This window comes from Festucalex cinctus, chromosome 5 (assembly GCF_051991245.1).
Source record: "Festucalex cinctus isolate MCC-2025b chromosome 5, RoL_Fcin_1.0, whole genome shotgun sequence".
Taxonomy (NCBI): Eukaryota; Metazoa; Chordata; class Actinopteri; order Syngnathiformes; family Syngnathidae; genus Festucalex; species Festucalex cinctus.
Window position 1 is genome coordinate 8,605,001 of NC_135415.1, and position 24,744 is coordinate 8,629,744.

A 24,744-nucleotide genomic window follows, 5' to 3' on the forward strand; every position below is an offset into this window, starting at 1 on the left:
CTCCCTCTTCTGCTGCTGCCTGTAGAGCTTAAACTGAAAACAGCTGCTCGGAATACCAGACTGATGAAACCTTGTTTAGAGCATTTTCTTTTTCTTCCTGCTGTACAATCACATTTTATTAGCATGGAGTGAAGTGTTTAAGGTACAATTATGGACGGAAAGCATTTTTTATGTGAACTAAACTATAGTGTAAGAGTTACATAAACAGTCCGGAGCGGGACGGAATATTCCCACCACACACCCTCCGAAAAACAACTCAAACCTTAAAAAAAAAAAAAAAAAAAGAACAAAAAGGAGTATTTCTTTACCAATCGTATTACCTTAAGTCACAATTAAAATCTACATTTTGAACTTACCCTGACTTCATGTGTTATATCTTCCGGACTACCAGGAAAAAAAAAATATTGTCCAATCATGTTTATTTTGATATTCCCCAATCTTTGTAAAGTCACTGGAATACTGCAAAAGACATTTTTGAAAAAAAAAAGTTTTTATTTTAAAGCTATGATGTGTCCACTACAGAGGACATTTTTTTTTAACTTAAATGCTAGGCTCAAATACAGCTAAAATAATTCAAACAATACTTTAATGTGTTCTTAAGAGTCTTATAGAAAACATGCTAACAGCATTTAAAGCCTAAATTTGTTAAATAAAAAGTGTTATACACTTACTTTTCCTCTTCCCTAAAAAGTGCTTGCACTGAGGGAAGCCATTTTCTTTTATGATGCAATCAAAGGTAGCAAAGCCCCACCCCTACACATTTGGTATCATTGGAAAGCTCTGAATGTCCTCTAGAGAGCACAAAAGAAGTTCATTCAATCGTATGCACTTGTGTGGGAGATATTCAGGTTTAAAAAGCTCCACTACAGAGGACAAATTTGAATTCCTGGTAGTCAGGAGGCTACGGGAAAGATGGACCTCACCACTCGGACGCTCCTAATTACGACTGACTTCTGTTGTATGTGCTGTTGTTGTAGCAACAAAATACACAGGGCAGCTCATGTCGTCTTTGCTCATAAAACTGAACAATTATGGCAAATAATTAGTTTTAAAGGACAGAACGTTGAATTGTGTATGCTACATAATTGTGTCGATTCGAAAACAACCTGCTAGCGGACGACAACGCCGTCATAAGTGTTAATATTTCTTGCCATTCCCAGTTGTGCAGCGGAAAATACGACATGACGTGCAATTTTGTACTCGACAAGTGATATTTACCATAATTTCGATAGAAACACAAAAGAAAAACAGCTGAAAAGACTGCATGGGTGATTGATCATTGACACCAGCCTTTCAAAATATCCTCTTTCCTTATTTCCACTCATTTTCTTTTCTTTGTGGCCATCTGCTGTTTTTTTTTTTTTGTTTGTTTGTTTTTTGGCAATCATGCCATGTGTTTGTGGTTAAAAATCCAGCATAGTATATTGTATGTGTAGCCTCCAAACCTGATACAGTGTTGGACTTTTTCCATTGCATCGCGTTGGTCAATGTGAGGTGCTCAATTGCATCACGAAGAGTCACAGACTGTAAATTTTCTGTGATGATCCACTCTGTGAATGGTCGGACTTAAACTTATACTAAAGTGATGCGTATCATCAACCAAAAAAGTCTTGAGAATGAATTCAGCTGTGTGCCCTGGCATTCGGGAAACATTAAGCTCAAATGACGATTGTATTCCATTACTTTGTCATGACAACAGAATGTTTTTTTTTTTTTAAGTGTTTTTAATCACCTCCAATATTGTATTGAATGTCTACAGATCAATACAAAGCAATGAACAATGAGCCTACGTAGAACTATTGCACCAGGGCTAACGATTCAGACCACATAATAACAACATGACTGTCAATCACGTGATACTGTACATGTCTCCATATCGTCTATAGTTAGTGATGATTAGCAGCTGGAGGATTTCAGAATCCTCCTTTAACTGTCACTCCCATAAAGGCTAAACTGCACACTGGTCATTCACAGATAGCTATATGAATGAAGGCTGATAACAGTACATGTGTTGATAAGTACTATACAGTAGTTTGAATAAAGTAGGTTGAGCTATTTAAGCGATAATTTGCACATCACTGTAAAAAGAGATCTCTATTCTTAAGATATTTAACATACATGGTCTACATCTTACTTTTAAAGCTCTGTTGGAGATAAAAAGAGATGACAGAGCAATCTCAGGTGAAGCATGGTCACCTTTAGCCAACAACAAAGTTCAGCAAAATGTTCACATGGAAAAACTATGTACCAAAAACCCCAGACTATGTAGTAGCATCAGCCAAACACGAGAAGGGAAAAACACATCAATCGATAAAAACACATTTGCGCACATATTCATGCTGCTACATCAAAGGGATTCATTGATGTCACTGAACATGGGGAGTGTGCGGCTTGAGAGACGAGATGTTGGTGATCCTTTCCTCAAAGGGCGCTGAGATGCTCCTGATGGGCCCCGCGCTGGAGAAGCCAGAGTGCACTTTAAACAGAATCTGTAATGCCAGACGGGCGGGTGGGTACTAGGTAGCGAACTAGCGAGGCCATTGATGCTATCGCTTGCTTTTCGCAGACACACAAGGGAAGAAGACAGACCAGGATTGACACAATTTCCAACAGATCCGCACAAGTAAGGAACTCGCAAAGCCACATGTGTTCCCATGAAACCCAGAAAGACAGGTTGTCTGTAAAGCCACAGAGGTACCGTATTATTTAAGTGTCACTTGACATGGCATCTGCTGATCTGACAGTTGTTCACTGAGCACTTTCATGCATTTGACAGGATGTATTATACTAATAATTCATTCTGACTATAATTACCACCACAATAATTACATTTACTTGGTTTTTCCCTAATTAAACTTAGACTGATGAGTCATTTTGTAATGTAAGGGAAATATGGACAATATTAAAATACAGTAACTCTGAAGTTGAATGCCCCTGATGTTTGAAATTTTACCAATATTTTCTGGAAAAATGTCCATCGGAAGCATAGTTTAGAGTTAGAGCATAGTTAGAGTTCAACCTGCGGTCAGGAATGTCATCACGCTGAATGTTAGCATGAGGCCTTAGTAGGGATGTTCGATCCCACTTTTTTTCCAGCACGAGTACTCAACTCTTAGTCACCAATACCACCAGTACTTTAAATACATAAAATTCCTCCCACCAAAAAATAATTAAAAAAAAGAAGAAGAAAAAAAAGAAAGACCTATATATCCCAATACATAATTTCCTTAAAAATGCATGAAATTAATGGCAGTTTTCCATCCATCCATCCATCCATTTTCTTGACCGCTTATTCCTCACAAGGGTCGCGGGGGCTGCTGGCGCCTATCTCAGCTGGCTCTGGGCAGTAGGCGGGGGACACCCTGGACTGGTTGCCAGCCAATCGCAGGGCACACAGAGACGAACAACCATCCACACTCACACGCACACCTAGGGACAATTCGGAGCGCCCAATTAACCTGCCATGCATGTCTTTGGAATGTGGGAGGAGACCGGAGTACCCGGAGAAGACCCACGCGGGCACGGGGAGAACATGCAAACTCCACCCAGGAAGGTCCGAGCCTGGACTCGAACCGGAGACTGGCAGTTTTCTATTCTTCTAATTCTAATTTCTAGTTCCTGATTGCAAAATGGCCGTCAATCTCGATACCTGGTATCGGTACATGTCCATCCCTAGACCTTAGCATACCTCACGAGACCTCAACTCTATGTTGTTTTGCTTTTTCTTTGGCATTTTCTTTTTTTCAGCACAAGATGTAACAAGGGTCTTAAAGGGGAAGTCAACCTTAAACATTTGTTGACAATAATACATGTGACCTCACTGGTCTAAACATGACATTCTCAGTATTATATTTGTGGAATATGAATTGTGAAGCAAAATCCAGCCATTTTTATGCATCTTAGGGGGCGGCCATTTTGCCACTTGCTGTCCACTGAAGATGACGTCACAATTGGTTGTAGGGCTCAGTCAATGACCAATCACAGCTCACCTGTTTTCTGAAGCTGCACTGTGATTGGTTGTTACCTGAGCAAGTGAGATGTCATATTCATTCGACAGCAAGTGACAAAATGGACGCCCACTAAGATGGATGATAAAAACTGTTGGATTTTGCTGCTAAACTCATATTCCACTAACACAATATTAACCAGAATACTGTATTAAGACTAGTGGGGCCGATTAGAACATATCATTGTCAAGAATTTTTTTTTGGAGGGTTGACTTCCGCTTTAAGAAAAGCCAGAAAATTGAAGAATATATATTGGAACTTCTATAAAGTGGAGTCATAGTCAAAGCCTCTGCTGTCATGAAAAATTATATTATTTATATCTTAGTTGATATTTTGTTGGTTTTAGATTTTACTGTTTAACAGTGGTTAACTGAATTTTGCATTTGTGAGAGTTGCGTCTGTCACGCAAATCACCTTCTCATTATGCATTTGTCAATAACGATTAAACCAGCAGTGACATTTTTGTGGTTGCTGCCATTTGGTTGCTAATTAATCAGTGCCACTAAACCAATGGAGGTGTTTGCCTTTGAAGGGAAAAATCTTTTAAAAAACTATATAGCCAGTCAAAAATGTTGGCTCTGTTGACATAGCGCTTGGCTGAAAAAATATTTGCACACTCGCATTCGGATTACTTGCAGCGGAGGAATACAACACTGGCGGTTGTTAGAATGTGAGCGCTGGACACTGTTGCCTCTGTTGCAAAGTATCCACAGGGCTTCACCTGAACACGCCATCAGCACCTCCCGTAACCCTCGCAGACTTTACACACACAAACGTGCTCCACGCATGAGTGCACGCTCACGCGCGCACGTACCAAGGTGAATAGAGTGCGCAACCTGATGAAAAGACACCTCCACACAAACAGCATTTGCTTATGTAGGGAGAGGCCCTTTTATTCATCAGGACAATGTCTGTGTTGACTTTTCTTTGTCTGATTTAAGCAGCAAACGCAACAGAAAGCGGGGGGGGGGGGGGGGGGGGGTCATAGAGACATGCAATTGTAGCCTCTGACATGTTCAGACTTACACAAGCTCTCCATTCATATCTCAATCTCCCACAAAATTCTATTCAACAATCATGCTCATGAGTGTGTACGTTTGATGAAGATATATTTGAGAGGCTAACCTCACTCTCGCTTGCTCGCAACCTCTCACACACAAGAGGCATTTCGCTCTTTAGTGGCGATGATGATACTTGCGGAATTGTTTCAAAGTGCTGATGGGGCGTCAAGCAGATTCAGCCATTAAATCTGGCACCGCTCCGGTGGAACAATGAGGTGACGATCGCGTCAGTGGATTGACAAACAACAAGCTGGATTTAGACTCGGTGGGACAAACCTCCGCCCTTGAACGGGCAGGCGTCTGCTGGAACATCTCTGCAAACATAAAACCTCCTCCTCAGCCTTCGCCGGATTACAGCGGAATGTCAGCTCGGAACGGGCTTTAAATCAGTTATGCTTGGCCCTCGGGGGAAGTCTGAGCTGATCCCATGTAGCCCGTCTCTCATTGCTCATGATAGATTCGCCACATCCAAATTTAAAAGCTCCACACCCACCCACTCACAACTTTTAAGATTTTAACTCTATATACCAATCGTCGAAAAGCAGGTCAGATAAAAATGAAAACAAGCCTGCACGCATTGTTGTACTTGTAACCACAAAAACCTTTTGATTACCTTTTAACCTTATTAAATGGCAGCTCTCCACATGCAAACAAAAGCAGACGATCACGTTACCTGCTATTAATCACATGATCTGTTTGCAACTTGAGCGTGTCTCACGTTGCACAAACATACAAAAAAAAAAAAAAAAAAAAAAACGTGCACATAAAACAAACTTGTCAGGCCCAAAGCAACAAGGCACAATAAATAAACCGTGCCCAAGCCAGTGGATTGTTTGTCTCTTAAGGCTTGAGGGATGACAGAACATTTCAGGGTACCCTTGGGGCAAATCTCATCTCACCAGACATTCTGCGTTTTCTACAAGCATTTGTGTGATGAATGTAACTGTAAAAACCAGAAGATAAACTCTCACACAAACGTCAAAGCAGGCTGCTGGAAAATACAGTACTCAAATTTCAACAAAACAAACCCCGAATCAATTAGACTACTCAATGTTAAAGAACTGTGCAATATGGAGACCCTAAGATGGCTCCTAAGTATGCCAGCTTTTGTCTGCTTGCGTTTTTTTCTGCTATGCTGATGACACGCAGTCAGCGAGCTCTGCCCCATTGACCTCATTCTTTTTTTGCTCATGAGGGTCGAAGATTTTCACTATTTTTTTTCTTTACCTTACGCAACAAGCTTTAATTTTGGGGTAGAAACCTCAAAGACACCAATGATGATATAAATATAAACATGTCTGATAAATAACATGCACAGGCATCGATTGAAACTATATATATATATATATATATATATATATATATACATGAGCTACAAGTTGTTGTCGTGCATGGCCCAGTGAGAGCTGAGTGGCCATTTAGTTAATGAGCCCAATGGAGACCTCCAATGAAGCCATCAAGACTATTCAGAATAACAATGGTCAACTAACGCCTTTCTAATTGAATGGAAGGTACAGGGAGGTGAGGGGAGAGGGCCTGCAACAGTGAAAAGACGACGGAAAAAAAAAAAAAAAAAATGGGAGGGGGGGGTCTTTTCAGTCCAATGCCTGCGGGCTTTAACGAAAGTACTTGTTTTTGGGGGGCGGGAGTGACAAGAGTTGGGGGATGGACTAATCTGAGAAATGCAGCTCTCCAACATTCAACTTTTTATAATAAAGCATGGCTGACTAAAAGTTAAGTGAATATAATTCTGGGAAAATTAAAAATTAAAAAAACACTTACACCCTGCCAGAATCACAATTAGCTTAGCGGGTAATTTCAATTTACCTAACAAATATCACCATGTCTTCTTTTTTTTTAAATTAGCATTCACACAACACTTTCCTGATTACAAGCTATAAAAAAAAAAGCAGTGTTTTTAGCATTAAAGGAATACTTGACTCATTGAGCTATTTTCAGCAGTAAAAAAAATATTTTGTCCAGAATTAATTTGATAACTTCATTATTTTTCATGTATAATTAATATGTTTAAAAACTTTTTTTTTTTTCCATTTACGGATGACTGAAGATGACCTCCCTGTGCTGAGGAAGTAGGTGACAACCAATCATGGCTCACCTGTTTTCTGGGTTTGGTCAGCAAACTGATTGGTCATTACCTACTCCCTCAGCACAGGTGAGGTCATCTTCAGTCGTCAGCAAATGGGAAAAAAATAATTATTAAAGATATTAATTGTTCATGAAAAATAATGAAGTTATCAAATTAATTATTGACAAAATCTAAACTTTTTACTGCTGAAAATGTCTCAATGAGTCAAGTATCCCTTTCAAGCTGCACACCCACAATACAGTGTGGCATACTTAACAAGCTCCTGCAGGCTCTCCATCAACACTTCAAATCTGTCTCATCAAAACATCCAAAAAGTATTCATATATCTGTGGATGACAAGTGTCCCAGACACACCAGTGTGATACCTCCTATTTCTGTCAAAGCACAGTATTATTATTACATAGTTGTGACTATTGGGTGTGACTTCAGCTATTCCTTTTATAAGTTGCACATGCAGTGTAAACACAACAAGCTGATGGGTAACCGCATGGAACAAAAACACCTCAACCATTAAAGACAAATGCACACAGAGCCATACTTAATACTAAATAAATACTCAAAGTTTCCACAAGTTCTTAAAAATTGGAATAATTTTGAATAAGTCTATCACATTTGCATAATCAAATACAACTCAAGAAGACAGGGTGTAATTTAGATCACCCTCAGAAGGACAAAGAAGTAGCTCCCCGGGAGGCCACTCTGAGGGAATATGGCGGTCTGGCAGTGCACAAGAAACTTTTAGGCCGGGCCAAGTTTGTGCAGAGTGAGAGAGACTACAGGAAAGAGTGTTTGAGATTAGCAAAGGACGTGGAAACTTACTGTTCTCGCACTGGGAGAAAGAGAGCCATTGGATATGTACGGATTGGTGAGGTCTGGGATCATGAGAAAGGGGTAGCCAGGGTAGTGGGGGCTCTTAAAGAGACCTCCATCGTGCTGTCTTCTCAGTGCTGCGAATATACACCTAAGTTAGTTATCACACGCAAAACTATTTTGGAGTCCACGTTGGATGTTTTTTTGCCTTTTCTTACCTTCAGTAAAGTAGTCTCTTGCTTTCTCATAACTTTCAGAGTCAACTCTGGTTTGGGGACGCCTCTCTGCTTGCTGACAGGGGGCATGCGCACACACAGACTAGTTACACTTTTCAACAAATTCAAACAAAACATAAAGATGCACAGAAAAGAAGGGGAAAGTAAATTAGTTGAGTGTCTTACCTCCGAGTCCGACGAGCTGCTGTTGTTTTCCGACTCGTTTACCAGCGAGGATTTCACGTCATCCAAATCTCTTTCCGCCGAGACATTTTCGGAAATCTTTTCCTCCTGCTCCCCCTCGTCTTTAAAAGATATCATTTCATCATTGGCCCCCAAATCATCCCCGCCGCCTCCGTTCAGCTGAGGCATTTTTGCACACCAGTAAAATGGATCAACAAGAGGGGAAGGAAAAAAAACAACAACCGTGAATGCAACCGCTAGAGCAAACCACTTGTAATCAGATCGTCCAAACGGCTCAGTGGAGAGACACAACTAACTACAAGAAAGTGTCCATTTTTCATCTTCTGGACGTGGTCCTGACGTCCATGGCAAGAATAAATCCACAGTATTTGCAACAACTTGTCAAAGTTTGTCTCCTTGGAAGCGCGTGCGTCCCCTCAACGTGCGTCCGCACTGTGGGTTGTCCTCATGTAGAGCCCCAGGGGCCACAAAAACTACTGCAGTCCAAGCCAGCGAGAGGTTACTCAATGCACTAAAGATCCATGTGTGAGGAAACAATGGCTACAGCCCAAAAAAAAACAAAAAAAAACGCGAGAATGTGCGCGGCTACTTGCCTCCTAAAGTTTGAGCCAACGCGAGGCTGTTTTCATCCGAAAAGAAAAAAAAGTCAAATGAGTTTTTTAAAATGAATGTAAAACAAATGAAAGCAAGTAAAGTATATGGACGCGGTCGCTCTTTCCCTCCACTTCGCAGCCCGAGAATGTGCCCTGATAACAAGTTGGCTGCTCAAGTGGAAGAGCGCAGCCCAAGCGTGCGTATAGAGGAGGAGTTTACGCTGAAAACCGACACTTCTTCGTCCAGCAAAGCTGCTATTCTTAACCCTCGAGATACCAACACACAATGAACACGTCCAACTTATGTTCTTCTCATATTCTGTTCTACGCGGCAAATATCCACACACTGGCCACAAAATTAGCTACACTAACAGTCTTATGTTCTTAAAAGCGACCATTGCAGAACAATCGATGGCGAATTATTTTTTAAAATAAACATAAAAAAAACAAAACAGTAATGTCAGTAGTTAAATTTGGTTCGAATTTTCGAATTTAATGTATTTATCTGCATTGATTAAAATTAGTTTTAGGCGTATATTCTTTAACAGACGTCAAAGGTTGTCTTTAAGTGAATTCAGAGATTTTTTTTTCTACATTATAAATGTTAGAACATTGTTTACAACTGTGCGAGTGTGTGTTTGCGTATGTGTGTGGTTATTTGGCCTTGGAGTGGGTCCCACCCCAAGGCCACTCCAAGGATGAGGCCAAGTCAGCTTCATCCCACTGAGTGGGATGAGGGTGACTTGGTGGACATACAGCATCCTTTAAAATGTGACTTGCACTATTCAATCATCACTGTAAGTTGGGTTATTAAAAAAATAATAATAATAAAAAATAAAATAAAATTAGAACAAATGTTCGAAAATCATTGCTGAAAAGAGTTATAAAGCGGGCGGCACGGTGGTTGAGTGGTTAGCATGTCCGCCTCCCAGTACTGATGAAGCAAGGTCAAGTCCAGGCTCCGGCCTTCCTGGGTGGAGTTTGCATGTTCTCCCTGTGCCTGCGTGGGTCTCCTCCGGGTACTCCGGTCTCCTCCCACATTCCAAAGACATGCATGGCAGGTTAATTGGGCGCTCCGAATTGTCCCTAGGTCTGCGTGTGAGTGTGGATGGTTGTTTGTCTCTGTGTGCCCTGCGATTGGCTGGCAACCAGTCCAGGGTGTCCCCCGCCTACTGCCCGAAGCCGGCTGAGATAGGCTCAAGCATCCCCCCCATCCCACCCGCAATCCTTGTGAGGAATAAGCGGTCAAGAAAATGGATGGATGGATTATATTTAGGGTTGTCAGGTGATTAAAATGTTTAATCGTAATTAATCGCACGACTTCAATAGTTAACTCACAATTAATCACAAATTTTATATTTGTTCTAATTGTACAATAAAATGTACAATAAAATATTATTCCCTAAATGTACAAACTCTTCTTAACATAAAAGTGGGAAAATGTTAAACTAATAGAAATATGGCTGCATATTTTAGTCATTGATACAGTAAAGTCATAATAATTCATAAAATTGAGTAAAGCTGTACCGTAAAAACAAAAACAAAACAAAAAAAAACACAGGTATGATATTGATTTGTGTTGAGGTCATTTTTCTGCCACTAGATGGCATAATTGCAATGAACTTTGAAATGCTGAACATTTTTAAAATTGCAAAACACAACTGGACTCCAGTCTCCACAAATATATGCATTATTATTAAATGTATTACTGCTAAACTTTGATGTGGACGTGTCTGCTGCGTTGCGACTGGAATTCCCCTCGTACAGGCTCTCCAAGTAAGGGGCGGTCATTAATCACGCATTAAAAAAAAAAAGATTGGCATTAAAGGAATTTTAAATTATCTCCAGATTAACGCAATAATTTTGACACGCTTAATTATATTATTTCATATTGGTGCAATTTCACCAAACTAAATCATTTTCTGATGTTGAAATATATTTGCATTAGTGTTTCAAGAGTTGATGAAAGTGTATATTTATAACTTTACAATGCCGGTTGAACTTCACCTTAAGTGAATGACATGTCAAGCAGCGAGCGTGTCATAATTACACGTTGCCATAATTGCATGCGCTGTCAAACAATAATCTGGCAGCGAAACAAGCGTGAGTACCTGCGATCAGTATGTTGGTGGCGCAACTCAAGGCAGAGTGAAGCAAGCTTGCGACCATCCAGGGCCTCCTCTGAGAGTCTGCCTCTTGTTTTCCCTCACACGAGACTGAAATACACGAGCCGCATTTGTTCATTTGAGGAACAGCACTGGAGGGCCAGTGTTGCAAGCAGTCATGGAACAAGGGAAGTGGTTAGATTACTTTTTTTTTCTTTTTTCGTGTGGAGTAACCGGCACATAAATCCGAATCGTGGCGTGTTTTTGAATGTGCATGGTGTTATGACGCGACTTTCATCCTTACTTCCTGCAACGTTTACCTTCTCTACTATAAATCTGCAGACTTGCAGAGTTCTTGCAATTTGACAGGTTGCCCCTCATTGAAGAAATATCTTCTTGATGTCAGCATGCTGAGGGCTGACTGACAACTTGATGTCTCCACGGGCTTCATTAGATGTCTTCTCCCCGTGGGTTTGTTTGCATGTAACTGTATTCCGTAGAAGGCAACCTATAGTTGAAATTCACAGTTTGCTTATTTGTATAAATGCATGTTTGCACCAGTGCATAGGTAACTATTTGCCCCGGGGCCAACATATTTTTTGCATGGGCTGTAATATGCTATGAACACAATAGAAGAAATTCCATCTTATAACCACCAAAAATATTATATTTCTTCCCTCACAATGTTTAAATGCTTCCACTTTGTATATTAATGAACTAAAATTATATCCACATCAAGGAAGGCAAAAGAGAGATTTTCAGATTTAGAAGGTTTTTCCTGGCTCAAAATGAGGCAGAGGTGGTATCATCCTGACTATGATGGGTAACTACCGATACCAGGTATTGATATCGGTGCCAATACCAGTCTTATTTTAAGATATCGGTACTCACGGCGGTGACCGATACTATTATCGGCAACCCTCTTGTAGCCGTTTTACGATCGTTGACAAGAAATTATATAAAGACAAAGTTTCCATTAACTTCATGCAATTTTAAGGGAAAATAATATATTGGGATATAGAGGTCTTTCTGTAAAATCATCTGTCATTTATGGGTGGGGAATTTTATTGACTGGTGATATCGATATTTCGGCGGCACGGTGTTTGAGTGGTTAGCACGCCCGCCTCCCAGTACTGAGGATGCAAGATCGAGTCCAGGCAGGCTCCAGCCTTCCTGGGTGGAGTTTGCATGTTCTCCCCATGCCTGCGTGGGTTTTCTCCGGGTACTCCGGTCTCCTCCCTTATTCCAAAGAAACGCATGGCAGGTTAATTGGGCGCTCCGAATTGTCCCTGGGTGTGCTTGTGAGCGTGAGTGGTTGTTTTCGTCTCTGTGTGCCCTGCAATTGTCTGGCAACCAGTTCAGGATGTACCCCGCCTACTGTCCAAAGCCGGCTGGGATAGGCTCCAGCACCTCCGCGACCCTTGTGAGGAATAAGCGGTTAAGAAAATGGATGGATGGTATCGGTATTTGGTATCAATAGCGGTGACTACTCAAGAGTTGCATATCGGTAAGGAAAAAAATGGTATTGAACATCCCTAATTCTGACCATGCACCATGACGTGCATGTTTCTGTAAATTCAACAGGCTCACTTTCATTTTTTTACAGACAACATACAATAATTCCATGTTTCAATAATAAGAATAATAGTTCCAATCACAATATGACTATGATCATGTTAACGCATTCATTCATTCTCAGTCACTTCGGCTGAAAGTGGTGAGCAAATAAGGTGGAGGTGGCCGCCTCTGAATTTTGTATACAGGAAAAACCCTGACTACAGGTCATGGGTATAATAGACAGGCATGCCCCAGCAGGTGCAACTGCAATTATTCAGGTCTTATGAATGATTAACAATGTAAATCAAATATCAAAACAAGTTGACATGAGAAATGATTAAAGCATGCATTAGAAATTGATGAATAGGGAGACGATATCACATTCAGTTATGTGCTATGTGCTACACAGTACAATGTCGCGGCAGAGTGAGACATAACACACTTGTGACAAATACACAAATCTTAACTGAGATGCTTTATTCCAACAAAACGTGGTTGTTGGAATAAAAATTAAAGGAGAAGGAGAACTAGGGCTATTTACTCGTCATTGTTTTAACGACAGCAACAAAGAAAAGTTAAAACAGGTCTGTTTAGGTGTGACAATAGCTTTTTGTAGACTGTAAACACGGTCATTTAAAAAAAAAAAAACAGGTCGAGTGGATACTTTTTTTGACACGCCTCACCTAAAATCTGAAAATAGACTGCAAAAATGGTGAAGACACGTGCGAAATGTTCAGTTGGAGCCAGTGCAAATACGTCACAACCAAAACAACAGTGGTGGACCACAGTGCTGTTGTGGCTTCTCCAGCAATGGCTGCCTATAGGCACAGGCGGATGTATGTGGTGGATTTCATTCAAGCTTCATCCAGTTGCCCACATCACATGTTGATGTTTATTGTCATTGTGTGCAGCAGCCGACTACATCATCTGCAAGGACAGATCTTTGCGTTTTCTTGCCATTATGTCATGCACGGACTCCAGTGAGTCTATTTTTGTTGCTGCAATGTCAAACTAGGTGTACTGCGCTTTTTTCTACGAAATTATCGCAGATTTGTATATGGGTCCAAAATTCATGCATTATGGTTATGGGGCTTATCTTGGGTTGTACCTCGCTATTTTGCGGGTTTTTCAGAGATTACCGTATTTTCCGCACTCTAAGGCGCACGGCATTATAAGGTGCACCTTCAATGAATGACATATTTTAAAACCTTTTCCATATAAAGTCGCTAAAGTAGAGGCTGGGGTTACGTTATGCATCCATTAGATGGTGCTGCGCTAAAGGGAATGTCAACAAAACAGTCAGATAGGTCAGTCAAACTTTATTAATAGATTAAAAACCAGCTTTCTGACAACTCCATTCACTCCCAAAATGAATAAACAGCTTTTTTATCTTTATTATTAGTATCAACTAGCAATCCAAGATGGCGGAATCTTCTGCGCATGTGCGTCACCGATCGTGCAGGGTCACCGATAGCGTCTTGACAGCGAGACCCTCTGCAGCTCAATATTGATCCATATATAAGGCGCACTGGATTATAAGGCGCATGGTCAGCTTTTCAAAAAATTGAAGGCTTTTAGGTGCGCCTTATAGTGCGGAAAATACGGTAATAGCCACCCGCGCCGCCCTCCCACTCTTCCCAGATTTACGGTACTGTATTCTTTATTTATGCTGCTATTTTTCCCATTATAGTTCCAAAGTTAACAAGTGGTTAGAAAGATGGGAACTGTGTGGTGGCTTTGTTAGGGCTCAGTCGAAGCGTAACTTTTTTCTCAATTTAATGAGTTTTTCAAGGTTCTTGGAATTGGTTGTGAACGCTACATTACATAATCTCTCTATTAACTAACCAAACAGCAATCACTGATACCAAAAATATCGGTTAACTTTTGGACTTGTGTGCAGTAAATAAAAGCAAATATTTGTGATACAGCGCTTCAACTTGTCACCGTCTTAGTAACTGAAATTCTAGTCATCAAATCAGCAACACTTTTTAACGGGAAAATTTGTATTTAAAGCGTTGTGTTCAAACCAACTAATATTTCATATTTATCCAAACATCCTCGTCTCCCATCTGAAATTGTCTTGTGAGAGTGGGACTGATTTGAACATGGAAATGATGAGGGGTCAGGAGAGATTTGAGCCTGCGGGCAGCTGGACTGGTGGCCAGAAAATGTATTCGCGGGGTGTTGTCCCTGCATCTGCCTCCCTTTGAAGTTGCTCACTCTGCTCTGGCATGTCATACATGACCGTTTCATCCTCCTCTTCCACTTTAACCAGTGCAAAAAGGCCGCAAATACTGATCTGTGTTCCACTAGGTATTTGTGGTGCTGTGTGTGTGTGTGCGTGCTGTCATGCTAGAGAAAGAAAGCAGCAGAGCGAGGAGAGGAAAAGAGGGGGTCGAGATGATTCAAGGTCATCCTTCATGTTTTGCCAACCATCGGCCAGTCACGTTCCAATCAAAGTGATGCTTTAATTCAGCAGTCATTTCCATCTCATCATGTTTTCACCTCAGTCTTGCCAGAGGAGTTCACTTCGGATCCGCTACACATCTTGCCAGGTCAAAGCCAGTGGGTAACGCTCTCTAATGATGCCTGTGTATTGTGTGCGTGGAGTAAACAACAATATACACAAACCATCATTGTCAATGTACCGTAATTGTGCTACAATCATGTTTGACACATTCTAAGACATTACTGAACACAACTAGGCCGATTTAAATAAAATATCCTAATTCCAAGTCTATGCATGTTTGCCTTCACATTAATGGCCACACATAAGGTACAACAAATAAAAGTATTTCTGGCTTACAGAGCTCATGACATGGACGTTTCTAGACCATTTTTGGGGGTGCTCAAGCACCCCTGAATTGAATTCCAGCACCCGTAAAATTTGTTTATTTTGTTTATTGAACATATAAACATAAACAAGTAGCAGATGAAACATTTAAAAGAAAAAAGAAACTTATGCAATCATTTGTGATAGTTTATATCAGTGGTGTCCAAACGACGGCCCAGGGGCCATTTGGAGCCCGCTGTCCATTTTTCAGTGGCCCGCCGCAACATATGCTAAAAATGGCATTTGACTCAGTTCAAATAAAATAAACAAACCAAAAATGTTTGGAGATGGTCAAAGTAAGAAGGGAGGGTATCGAAAAACAGGTGCCATTAAAGATTATTGTAGTTAACTAAAACTAATGAAAAAACTTAAATTCAAAAAACAATATTGTTACCGAAATAAAATAAAAACAAAAATGCTTTTTAAAAACTGAAAACGAACTGAAACTACATTTTATGTTTACAAAACTAACTAAAACTAACGAGAATTATAGCAAACATGTCCTTCGTTTTAGTCTTTGGGAATTAATTTAATGCATGAGCCGTTGGGGATGATTTTCAATGTGATTTTCAGTAGATTTATTTTTGATGAATAATGACGTTTGAAAGTATGTCACACAGAGGTGACGTCACCTAGCAGCAACCAATAGAAAAGCACCTTCAGCTGACGTTGCTCTCATGTGTTTTTTAATAAATATTGCGCACAAGTAATACACATTTTAAAAAAAAGTAATACTAATACTGAAACTAACAAACTAAACTAAAACTAAGCATTTAAAAAAAATAATTAAACTAATAAAATCTAACAGAAACACCCTGAAAACTAATAAAAACTAATTAAAATGAAAAAAATCCAAAACTATAATAACCCTACTGCCATATTACAAATACATTGGTTTATATACTGTAGCATTTTTCTAAATACTGTATGCAAAAGCACAAATTAATTATTTGTACAATTTTTAGGACTAAACACAATTTCTCTTCATAACATTATGTGGCCCTTGCGTCCTTCTGATTTTCTGTGTGTGGCCCTCAGATGAAAAGGTTTGGACACCCCTAGTTTACATGTTCAAAAGTTGAAGTTGAAAACTTATCTAGTCCTACCCCTTATTCTTTTTATCTTTTGACTTATTTCATTATTAATACAACAAGTCAATACATTTCAATAAAAGAAAAATGTGTAATCCTGCTCGTGTATACACCTGCTCTTTGACACATATGTACATTTGCCAAGAGCGAATGTATATGAAAATCATAGGCATACACAATAATAATACATCCTCATACTCACATATACAATTTTCATTACACTCATACTGGTACATTGAAAAAATCTACATTTTTACTAGCTCCTGAACTTTGCTTTTAAACATTTTTTTCAAACTCAGCAATTGTCTTGCATCTTTTCAGGTACCAAAATTATTGCACAAATTAACACCTCTTACAGAAACACACCTTTGCTTAATATTTGTTCTTATTTAGATTTTTTTTTTGTAGACACTTGTACCCCTTATGTCATATGGACTCTCTAATTTCAAATAGCTTCTGAGTACTGTGGCAGAGTAGATTGTTGTAAGCATTGTAAACATTGTTTGTGCTATTTTAAACTCAACTAAGTAATTTCATTGTGTTCAATTTAATAAATAGTGAATGTGTTGGTTCTCTATATTTTGATCGATTAATAATTCTTATGGTTCATCTAGAGCAGTGGTGACCAAACTACGGCCCGGGGGCCATTTGCGGCCCGCCGTCCATTTTTCAGTGGCCTGCGACATATGCTAAAAATGGCAGTTCAAATAAAATAAACAAAACAAAAATGTTTGGAGATGGTCAAAGTAAGAAGGGAGGGTAACGACAAACAGGTGCCATTAAAGATTATTTTAGTTAACAAAAACTCATGAAAAAACTAAAACTAAAATTCAAAAAACATTATTGTTATTGAAATAAAATAAAAACAAAAATGCTTTTTAAAAAACGAAAACTAACTGAAACTACATTTTATGTTTACAAAACTAACTAAAATTACAGCAAACATGTCCTTCATTTTAGTCTTTGGTAATTAATTTAATACATGAGCCTTTGGGGATGATTTTAATTGTGATTTTCAGTAGATTTATTTGGATATAAACCGGAATAATGACACACAGAAGTGATGTCATCTAGCAGCAGCCAATAAAAAAGCACCTTCAGATGATGTTGCTCCCATGGTGTTTTTTTTATATATTGTGCACAAGTAATCCATATTAAAAAAAAAAAAAAACCAAAAAACCTAATACTAATACTGAAACTAACAAACTAAACTAAAACTAAGCATTTTTTAAACAACTAAACTAATAAAAACTAACAGAACCACCCTGAAAACTAATAAAAAACTAACTAAAATGAAAAATTCCAAAACTATAATAACCCTACTGCCATATTACAAATAAATTGGTTTATATACTGTAGCATTTTTCTAATATGCAAAAGCACAAATAAATCATTTGTACAATTTTTAGAACACAAACACAATTTCTCTTCATAACCTTATTTGGCCCTTGCGTCCTTCTGATTTTCTGTATGTGGCCCTCAAATGCAAAAGTTTGGACACCCCTGATCAAGAGTCCACCTCCCCACTACCCTCAGCTAGATAAGTAGTATGAAAATGGATGGATGAACGTTTTGCAATGGTAAAGAACTGCACTGCATTATAAAAAACAGTGTTGCTGATATTTTATTGACCTCATTCATCTACATGAATTGTTCATGTTTGACCTCAAATATGTTCAGGAGCAGTTTGTGGTGTCTGAGAGTATATCGCAAAGTCTGTTTGTTTGTTTGTTTGTTTGTTTTTTTAATGTATCCATCAGTCTTCTTGCAGTTTTCCTCTTCTATGGCTAAGCAGCAACACGTTTTGAATACATTACAATACATTGGCTATAGAGCAAATGCCAAAGCATTGATACAGTTGACTTAAATGAAGATGAAATAGTACTTAACCAAATTTGATACAACATAAAACAGCATAAAAATCCATTCATTGTGCATGCTTATGACTCAACATGTGACAACCGTGAAATTGTTTCTCTGTGCATAGCCTGACATCCAACACCAGATTTGTATTGATCCAATAAATACAGTCAAATCAGAGGGAATGGGTGTGCTCCACTTTCCATAGTTGACATTATGTTGAGGGTGAATCATCAGTGCCTGTGTTGCGCTGTGATCATAACGCACTCCATTTTCCTCAATTGATTCATCACGACGAACGAACAATTCAAGACAATAAGCAGGATTCTAAATGGCAAGTCATACAATTACTAAGCAGTTTCCTAGTAAACATAAAACAGCAACTTATTTCCAAACATTAAAGACTGATGAGCGTTTGATCAACAGGAATATTCATTGAGGCAACTCTGCATCATCATGTTCCTCAGTCAGCGTGCTACATCTGTCTGGGAGGAGCTCATGCAATCATGGATCTTGCAAAAAAATAAAAAGCTCATATCCGTTCTAATCCATAGATAGGTTCCCTTTCCAGGCTGGTATGGGCGTAAATGTCATTTAAGATTGTGTGAGGATATGATTAGATGACAGTTTTTACTGCCTGTAGGGTGTAACTGAAACACTAAACAGGGCAGAGAGGAGGAAATAAAAGACGTAGTTGCAAAGTTTTACTCCTGCTTTTCTCCTTCTTTCTGGTGTAGTGTTGCATTTACAGGATACCTTTTCCAGATGGGTCCCGATTTCAAGACAAGGGAGCTTTTTCCCTCTGTTGAACAGTCTGTGGAAAGTCAAGATGTGAATTGTGTGGAGTTCCTTACAATTCAGTCCCAGTTGTAGTGCCACCGTTTTGTTGAACTTTAAAATGCTTGTTTTGAGAGAATCCAGCAGACAATACGTAATAAGCGAAGTGCGCATTAAGTTTGCACATGCGCGAGGGAAAAAAACGAGGCTACCAACCACCCTATCAATTTGAATGGCGGAGATTAGAGCGGGGACAATCTTTGCGTAACTGTACACTTTAAAGCTTGCAAGTCAACTCCCCCATGTCAGTAAACCACATGCTATGCATGTTAATAAAAAACAGCAACTTTCCAGCGGTTGAAACGTTTCTATCAGAGGCGATTCCATTGAATCCAATTCATTTTCAATGACCGTTTGGTTGTTTCGCCTACCCACAATGCACCACGCCGCTACCCATAATGCACCTTGAATTCGAGATGCGCACTTCGCTTATATCGTCACCTTCTTAAAATAATGGCCTAAGTCTTCTTTTTTTTTTTTTTGCACAAATTATTTTGCTACCTAAATCATCTACTCATGATGTAATGGTTCCATTTTTTTGCACTTCCTAAAAAATCTAATTCTTACTTTTTTTAAATCAGATTAATAACATCTATCAATTTTGATTAATCATGATTGATCGCTTAATTAAAAAGGCTTTTTTATCAACATTTTTTGCTAGCCAAATTTGAAGTGCTGAAGCTGATGAGCTGATGTTAATTCTTTCGACATTTGATGTCATGAGGACCTTCAACATAGGCCTCAGTTGTCAAAATGAAGGATAATCTGTGGGCAAAATTAATAGTGTTATTAATCTGCATTAATACATGATTAATGCAATATTTTTGTTAGTGATTAAATAATTAATTAATTAGTTCATGCTTTACTTTATATTACTGCTTTCACTGACAGTAATATATATATATATATATATATATATATATATATATATATATATATATATATATATATATATATATATATATATATATATATATTTATGACTTAGGCAATTATTTATATTTCATGGTATAAAATGTCTGCGATTGGCTGGCAACCAGTCCAGGGTGTCCCCCACCTACTGCCCAAAGCCAGCTGAGATAGGCTCCAGCACCCCCCGCGACCCTTGTGAGGAATAAGCGGTCAGGAAAATGGATGGAAAGAAGGAAATGAAGAGCTGAAAAACATGTCTGTAGTTGCCAAGTAGGGTCCATTCCAAGGTTATTTTAGTTAACTAAAACTAACGGGAAAAAAACTAAAACTAAAATTCAAAAAAACAATTTTGTTAACGAAATAAAATAAAAACGAAAATGCTTTTTAAAAAACGAAAACTATCTCAAACTGCATTTTATGTAATTAGAACTAAAATGTCTTTTCTAATTAATTTAATGCATGAGCCTTTGGGGATCATTTTAAATGTGATTTTAAATAGATGTATTTTGGTATTAACTGGAATAAGGACGTTTGAAAGTGGGTCACACAGAAGTGATGTCATCTAGCAGCAGCATGACGTTTTAAAAATATTGCGCACAAGTAATACACATTCAAAAAAAAAAAAAACTAAAACTAATACTGAAACTAACTAAAACTAAAGCATTTATTAAATAACTAAAACTACTAAAAACTAACAGAGTCACCCTGAAAACTAATTACAAATTACAAAATTTAAAAAAACAAAACACAAAACGAAATAAAAAAAACTAAAACGAAAAATTCCAAAACTATACTAACCCTTATCCATTCAGTCTCTTGAGTGAAATGCATGTTCATGTTTTCCGGTATTATAAAGGATGATTTTAAGGAGTATTATTTTCTGCGGACTTTAAAGAGTCTTCAAGAGCAGCGTGTGCATTAAAAATGTACTAATGGAGAGGAAAAGGCCTTCACTGGTGAGGTGAGACTAATGTGGGCTGAGTTGTTTGTATACAAGACTGTTTACTTTTTATAGGCTTGGTTTACAACTTATTTCCCTCTTAATTTCAAGTTCCAAAAAGACAATGAGTGAATTATTTTCTGTTTTCTACTTGGAAACGTATTTTTTATGGTTGAAGTGGAAAAACAGCCATCAATATAAACAGTGTGGCTACTATTTAACATGCACGGCTATTAAAGCGCCATAATTGTCCACATAGTGAGTCAGACTCTCTCCAGATGCTGCATTCAGTTTTTTTTTGTATGCAACAGGTTTTTATTGAATTCAGCTATCCTTTTGCAAGGTCACAGTCTTTCAGCGTCTGTGTTTTCTCAGCTGAGGACGCATGGCTTCGCATCCTTCGCAAATTCTTTCCCGTGATGTAAACCGAGTTGAAGTGTGAGCCTGTTGACTTCATTGAGTAGCCCTGCCAGACTTTTTTTTTTATAAGCAAATGAAATGGTTTGCATTACGTGTGAACTATACATTCCGCAGAGGCATGCAGACAGCTGGAAGTAACTTGAATCCACTTCGGTCACTTATCAGCGCTGGCATCCCTGCCATTTCCCATAGCCATCTTCAGGCTGGAAGAATCCAGACATTGTTTGCGTCTCTGTGGGCCCTGTGTTAAACTCTGCCTCGCTGATTGTTGCCCTTATTAAGGGAGATGGTAGATATGTCTTGGTGCATATATCCTCGCCTGTTGCGTTGGGTGCCTGCACCTGCACTGTATATGTCAGCAGAAGGATCCGGCGCAGACACTCAAGAAAAAGTGCTGGTGGCTTTCACACCCACCGGCTTCCAGGAAGCTCCTTATTTTCGAAAGTCAACAATGACCGTGCAACTTTCAGGCTCCTTTGGCTTTGGCACCTGGTCTGTGTGGCCACAGGATTATCCACCGACTGCGTTGTCTACATTCGAGCTTATTGGACTTCCTAACGTCCTCTTGTTTTCCTCTTCTCAAGTTTCCAGGATGCTTTTTGACTGTCTGTTTTACACATAGAGGCAGGATCCCCCATGGGGGTTGTTAGGAGGAGGTTACAAGGGGGGGTGGGGACGGGACAACGGGGTCAGGGATAAACTGTCTGTCTATTTCCTTTCTCTGGCCTTGGGAAACTTTGTACCACAAGTCTTTAGCGTATTTTTAGCTTGCTTGCTGTTTGTGTCCGTGAAGCCACAGATGATAAAGTTATTCCAAGTTCACTGGGACTTTTGTTTTTCACACGAATGACATATTATTAGGGTTTCAGTCTTGTCCAGTGTACAGACTGTCAGCGCAATGTATAGCGCCTAGAAGCCATCATTTTTATGTGCTCGTGCAAAAAAAAAAAGAAAATCTCTCTCTTATAGAACTGCTGCACAAACCCCCACTTTCACATACTGCAGTTTTTAGTGCATGTGTGGGTCTGCAGGTGTTAATGTACACATACCATGAAAAAGAGTTTTTGAGAAAGAAACTGAGCTGCACTCAGACCCGTCTCCAGACTGGAGGGGGGGTACATGAAATGCATGGGTGGGCCCAATTATTATTGAAATGAACGTGACCAGATGTCCAGTGTCCACGGGGCAGACCCGATTTTTAATAGGGATGTAACAATATCCAAACATCACGATACAATAATATCACGATAAGAAGATCACGATATTGTGGGGAGGTTGGCGATATAAAAAAGGTCACAAGATTGAGAAAAAAAAAAGAAAAAAAAAAAAGAGTGCTCATACAAAAAACAAACAAACACAATATTGTGCTTTTGTACATAACAGCAATGCATATAAACAACCTACAATCTCTAATAACACTTAATATTGACGTGCTTACTTGCTAATGCACTCACACATTGAGTTCCTCCACATATTGACTCGGTTCACAAGCATATTACGTTCCCCTTCATCTGACCATTAGCGTGAATTTTAAACATAGAAGGGCCAAAATATGCCTTGTGAAAATTAAACTGCATTAAAAAAAACAGCCACCAGAGGGTGCTAGAACTGCACAAATGGAAATCAACCTAACTTTTTTAACAGATGTGCTGCTTTTAATATTGTGACATGACAACGACGTTACATCCCTAGTTTTTAATACCCTGAAGACAGTACTTATTTTGGTTCAAATATTTGATGCTAGCACACTCTAGCTTTCTTTCATGAAGGTCTACAGACATCAGTGAACAATTATTGTTGTGAAAACCGTCTCCGATCGATTACTCGATTTTAAAAATAGTTGTCAATTAATTTGATAATCGATTACTTGTCGATTAATTAATTTATTTTGACAGCTCTTCAAGTATTACCATGACAACATTTACAGTGCGATGCCACCTTGAATACGTCGACACCACAGCCATTTTGGATGTGGCAAAGTGATTTGTGAAGAAGCGTTCACTTGCTCCTTGTATCATCAAGCCAAAACTCATTGGATTAATACCGATTCATTGCTTTTGATTGTATTATGTCATTCTAACTTCATCTTACTAATATTATTTGCCAGTTTAATGGTTAATACGATGGCCACATCCAATATGGCAGATGTGTTGACATATCGTTTCAAACGAGTTTGCAGAAAGAAATTGATAAAAGCTCAATAAGATCTTCCTTATCCAAGGGTTTGTGGGTCTCATGGTCTTTTTTTTTTTGAAGCAGGATCAAATGGCTCTTTAATTGCCGACCCCAATTTAATATGTCCATCCTCGTTTGCCGTATTGTGATTGTGACTAAACTCATAATATAGGAACAATGAACATCACCCAAAGTCCGAAAACTGTTATCAATTGTCACCAAATTTATGTTGGCATCTCGAAAAATATTATGTCGCTTAATGGGGAAAATGCTTCGCCATAAATGACATATTTTTGGGGTTATTGTAATGTTTTTAGAGGTTGATGTGGGCAGGTAGGACGACTGTGTCAACTTTTGGAAATAAGTGAATGCAGTTTTCCCGCAACTTTCTTTCTTTTTTTTCTTTTTTTTTACTATACTATATATATTTCTGCTGTTCCTCATATACAAACATTAGTTTATGTAAATTTAATGCATTTTTTTTTTTTTTTACTGAAAAGAACACAAATATTTTATCATTATAATGGAGTTTACATGGTTGACAATTTCATCTTGGCTACCCTCCTCAGTCTGAGGGCAATTAATGCATTCAGTGGCATAAGATAGTTGATCTGCCGGACAAGTCGTTATATGCGTTGTACGTTCATAAACTATTTCCTGAAAATCAACTTAAAGATGCTATGGCCCAGATAATGTTGCTCCAAGACACGTCTTACCTGCCGAGCCACATTTCCTTGTGTTATCTCAAGGTGCACAAACAACTGCGCCGGCTATCGTTAACGTCTGGAGTGAACGATGAGCTGCTCATAAAATAGCTGCAGTATGTCTTTCAAATAAATACTCCATATTCAAACTGCAGTTGAAGCTTCCTGCTTGAGCTGTCAACACCTTTGCTTACGTCAAGATCATTCTTGGGCTTCGGGCGACAGTCCCTGTTTGTGTTTGTCTTGCTGTGTTTGCTCTTTGACTCAAGTATTTGTGCTCCGGCATCACACAAGCACGTGCGGCGAGTTCAGT

At 38.9% G+C, this 24,744-nt stretch overlaps 2 protein-coding genes across 2 annotated transcripts in view; one reads left to right on the forward strand and one right to left on the reverse strand.

Annotated features, from left to right (window-relative positions):
* The window catches only part of tcf7l1b (transcription factor 7 like 1b), a 41,402-nt gene extending 32,223 nt beyond the window's left edge, over positions 1–9,179 (reverse strand). Inside the window, exons 1-3 of the mRNA XM_077523012.1 lie at positions 8,387–9,179; positions 8,204–8,276; positions 7,995–8,122 (exon numbers count right to left, since the gene is read on the reverse strand). Of these exons, the coding sequence (XP_077379138.1) occupies positions 7,995–8,122; positions 8,204–8,276; positions 8,387–8,572 (387 nt within the window). The 5' untranslated portion in view covers positions 8,573–9,179. The remainder of the gene's footprint in view (positions 1–7,994; positions 8,123–8,203; positions 8,277–8,386) is intronic.
* ube2d4 (ubiquitin conjugating enzyme E2 D4) overlaps positions 1–24,744 on the forward strand; it is an 80,242-nt gene that overhangs the window by 37,790 nt on the left and 17,708 nt on the right. The gene's annotated exons all lie outside the window — the stretch shown is intronic.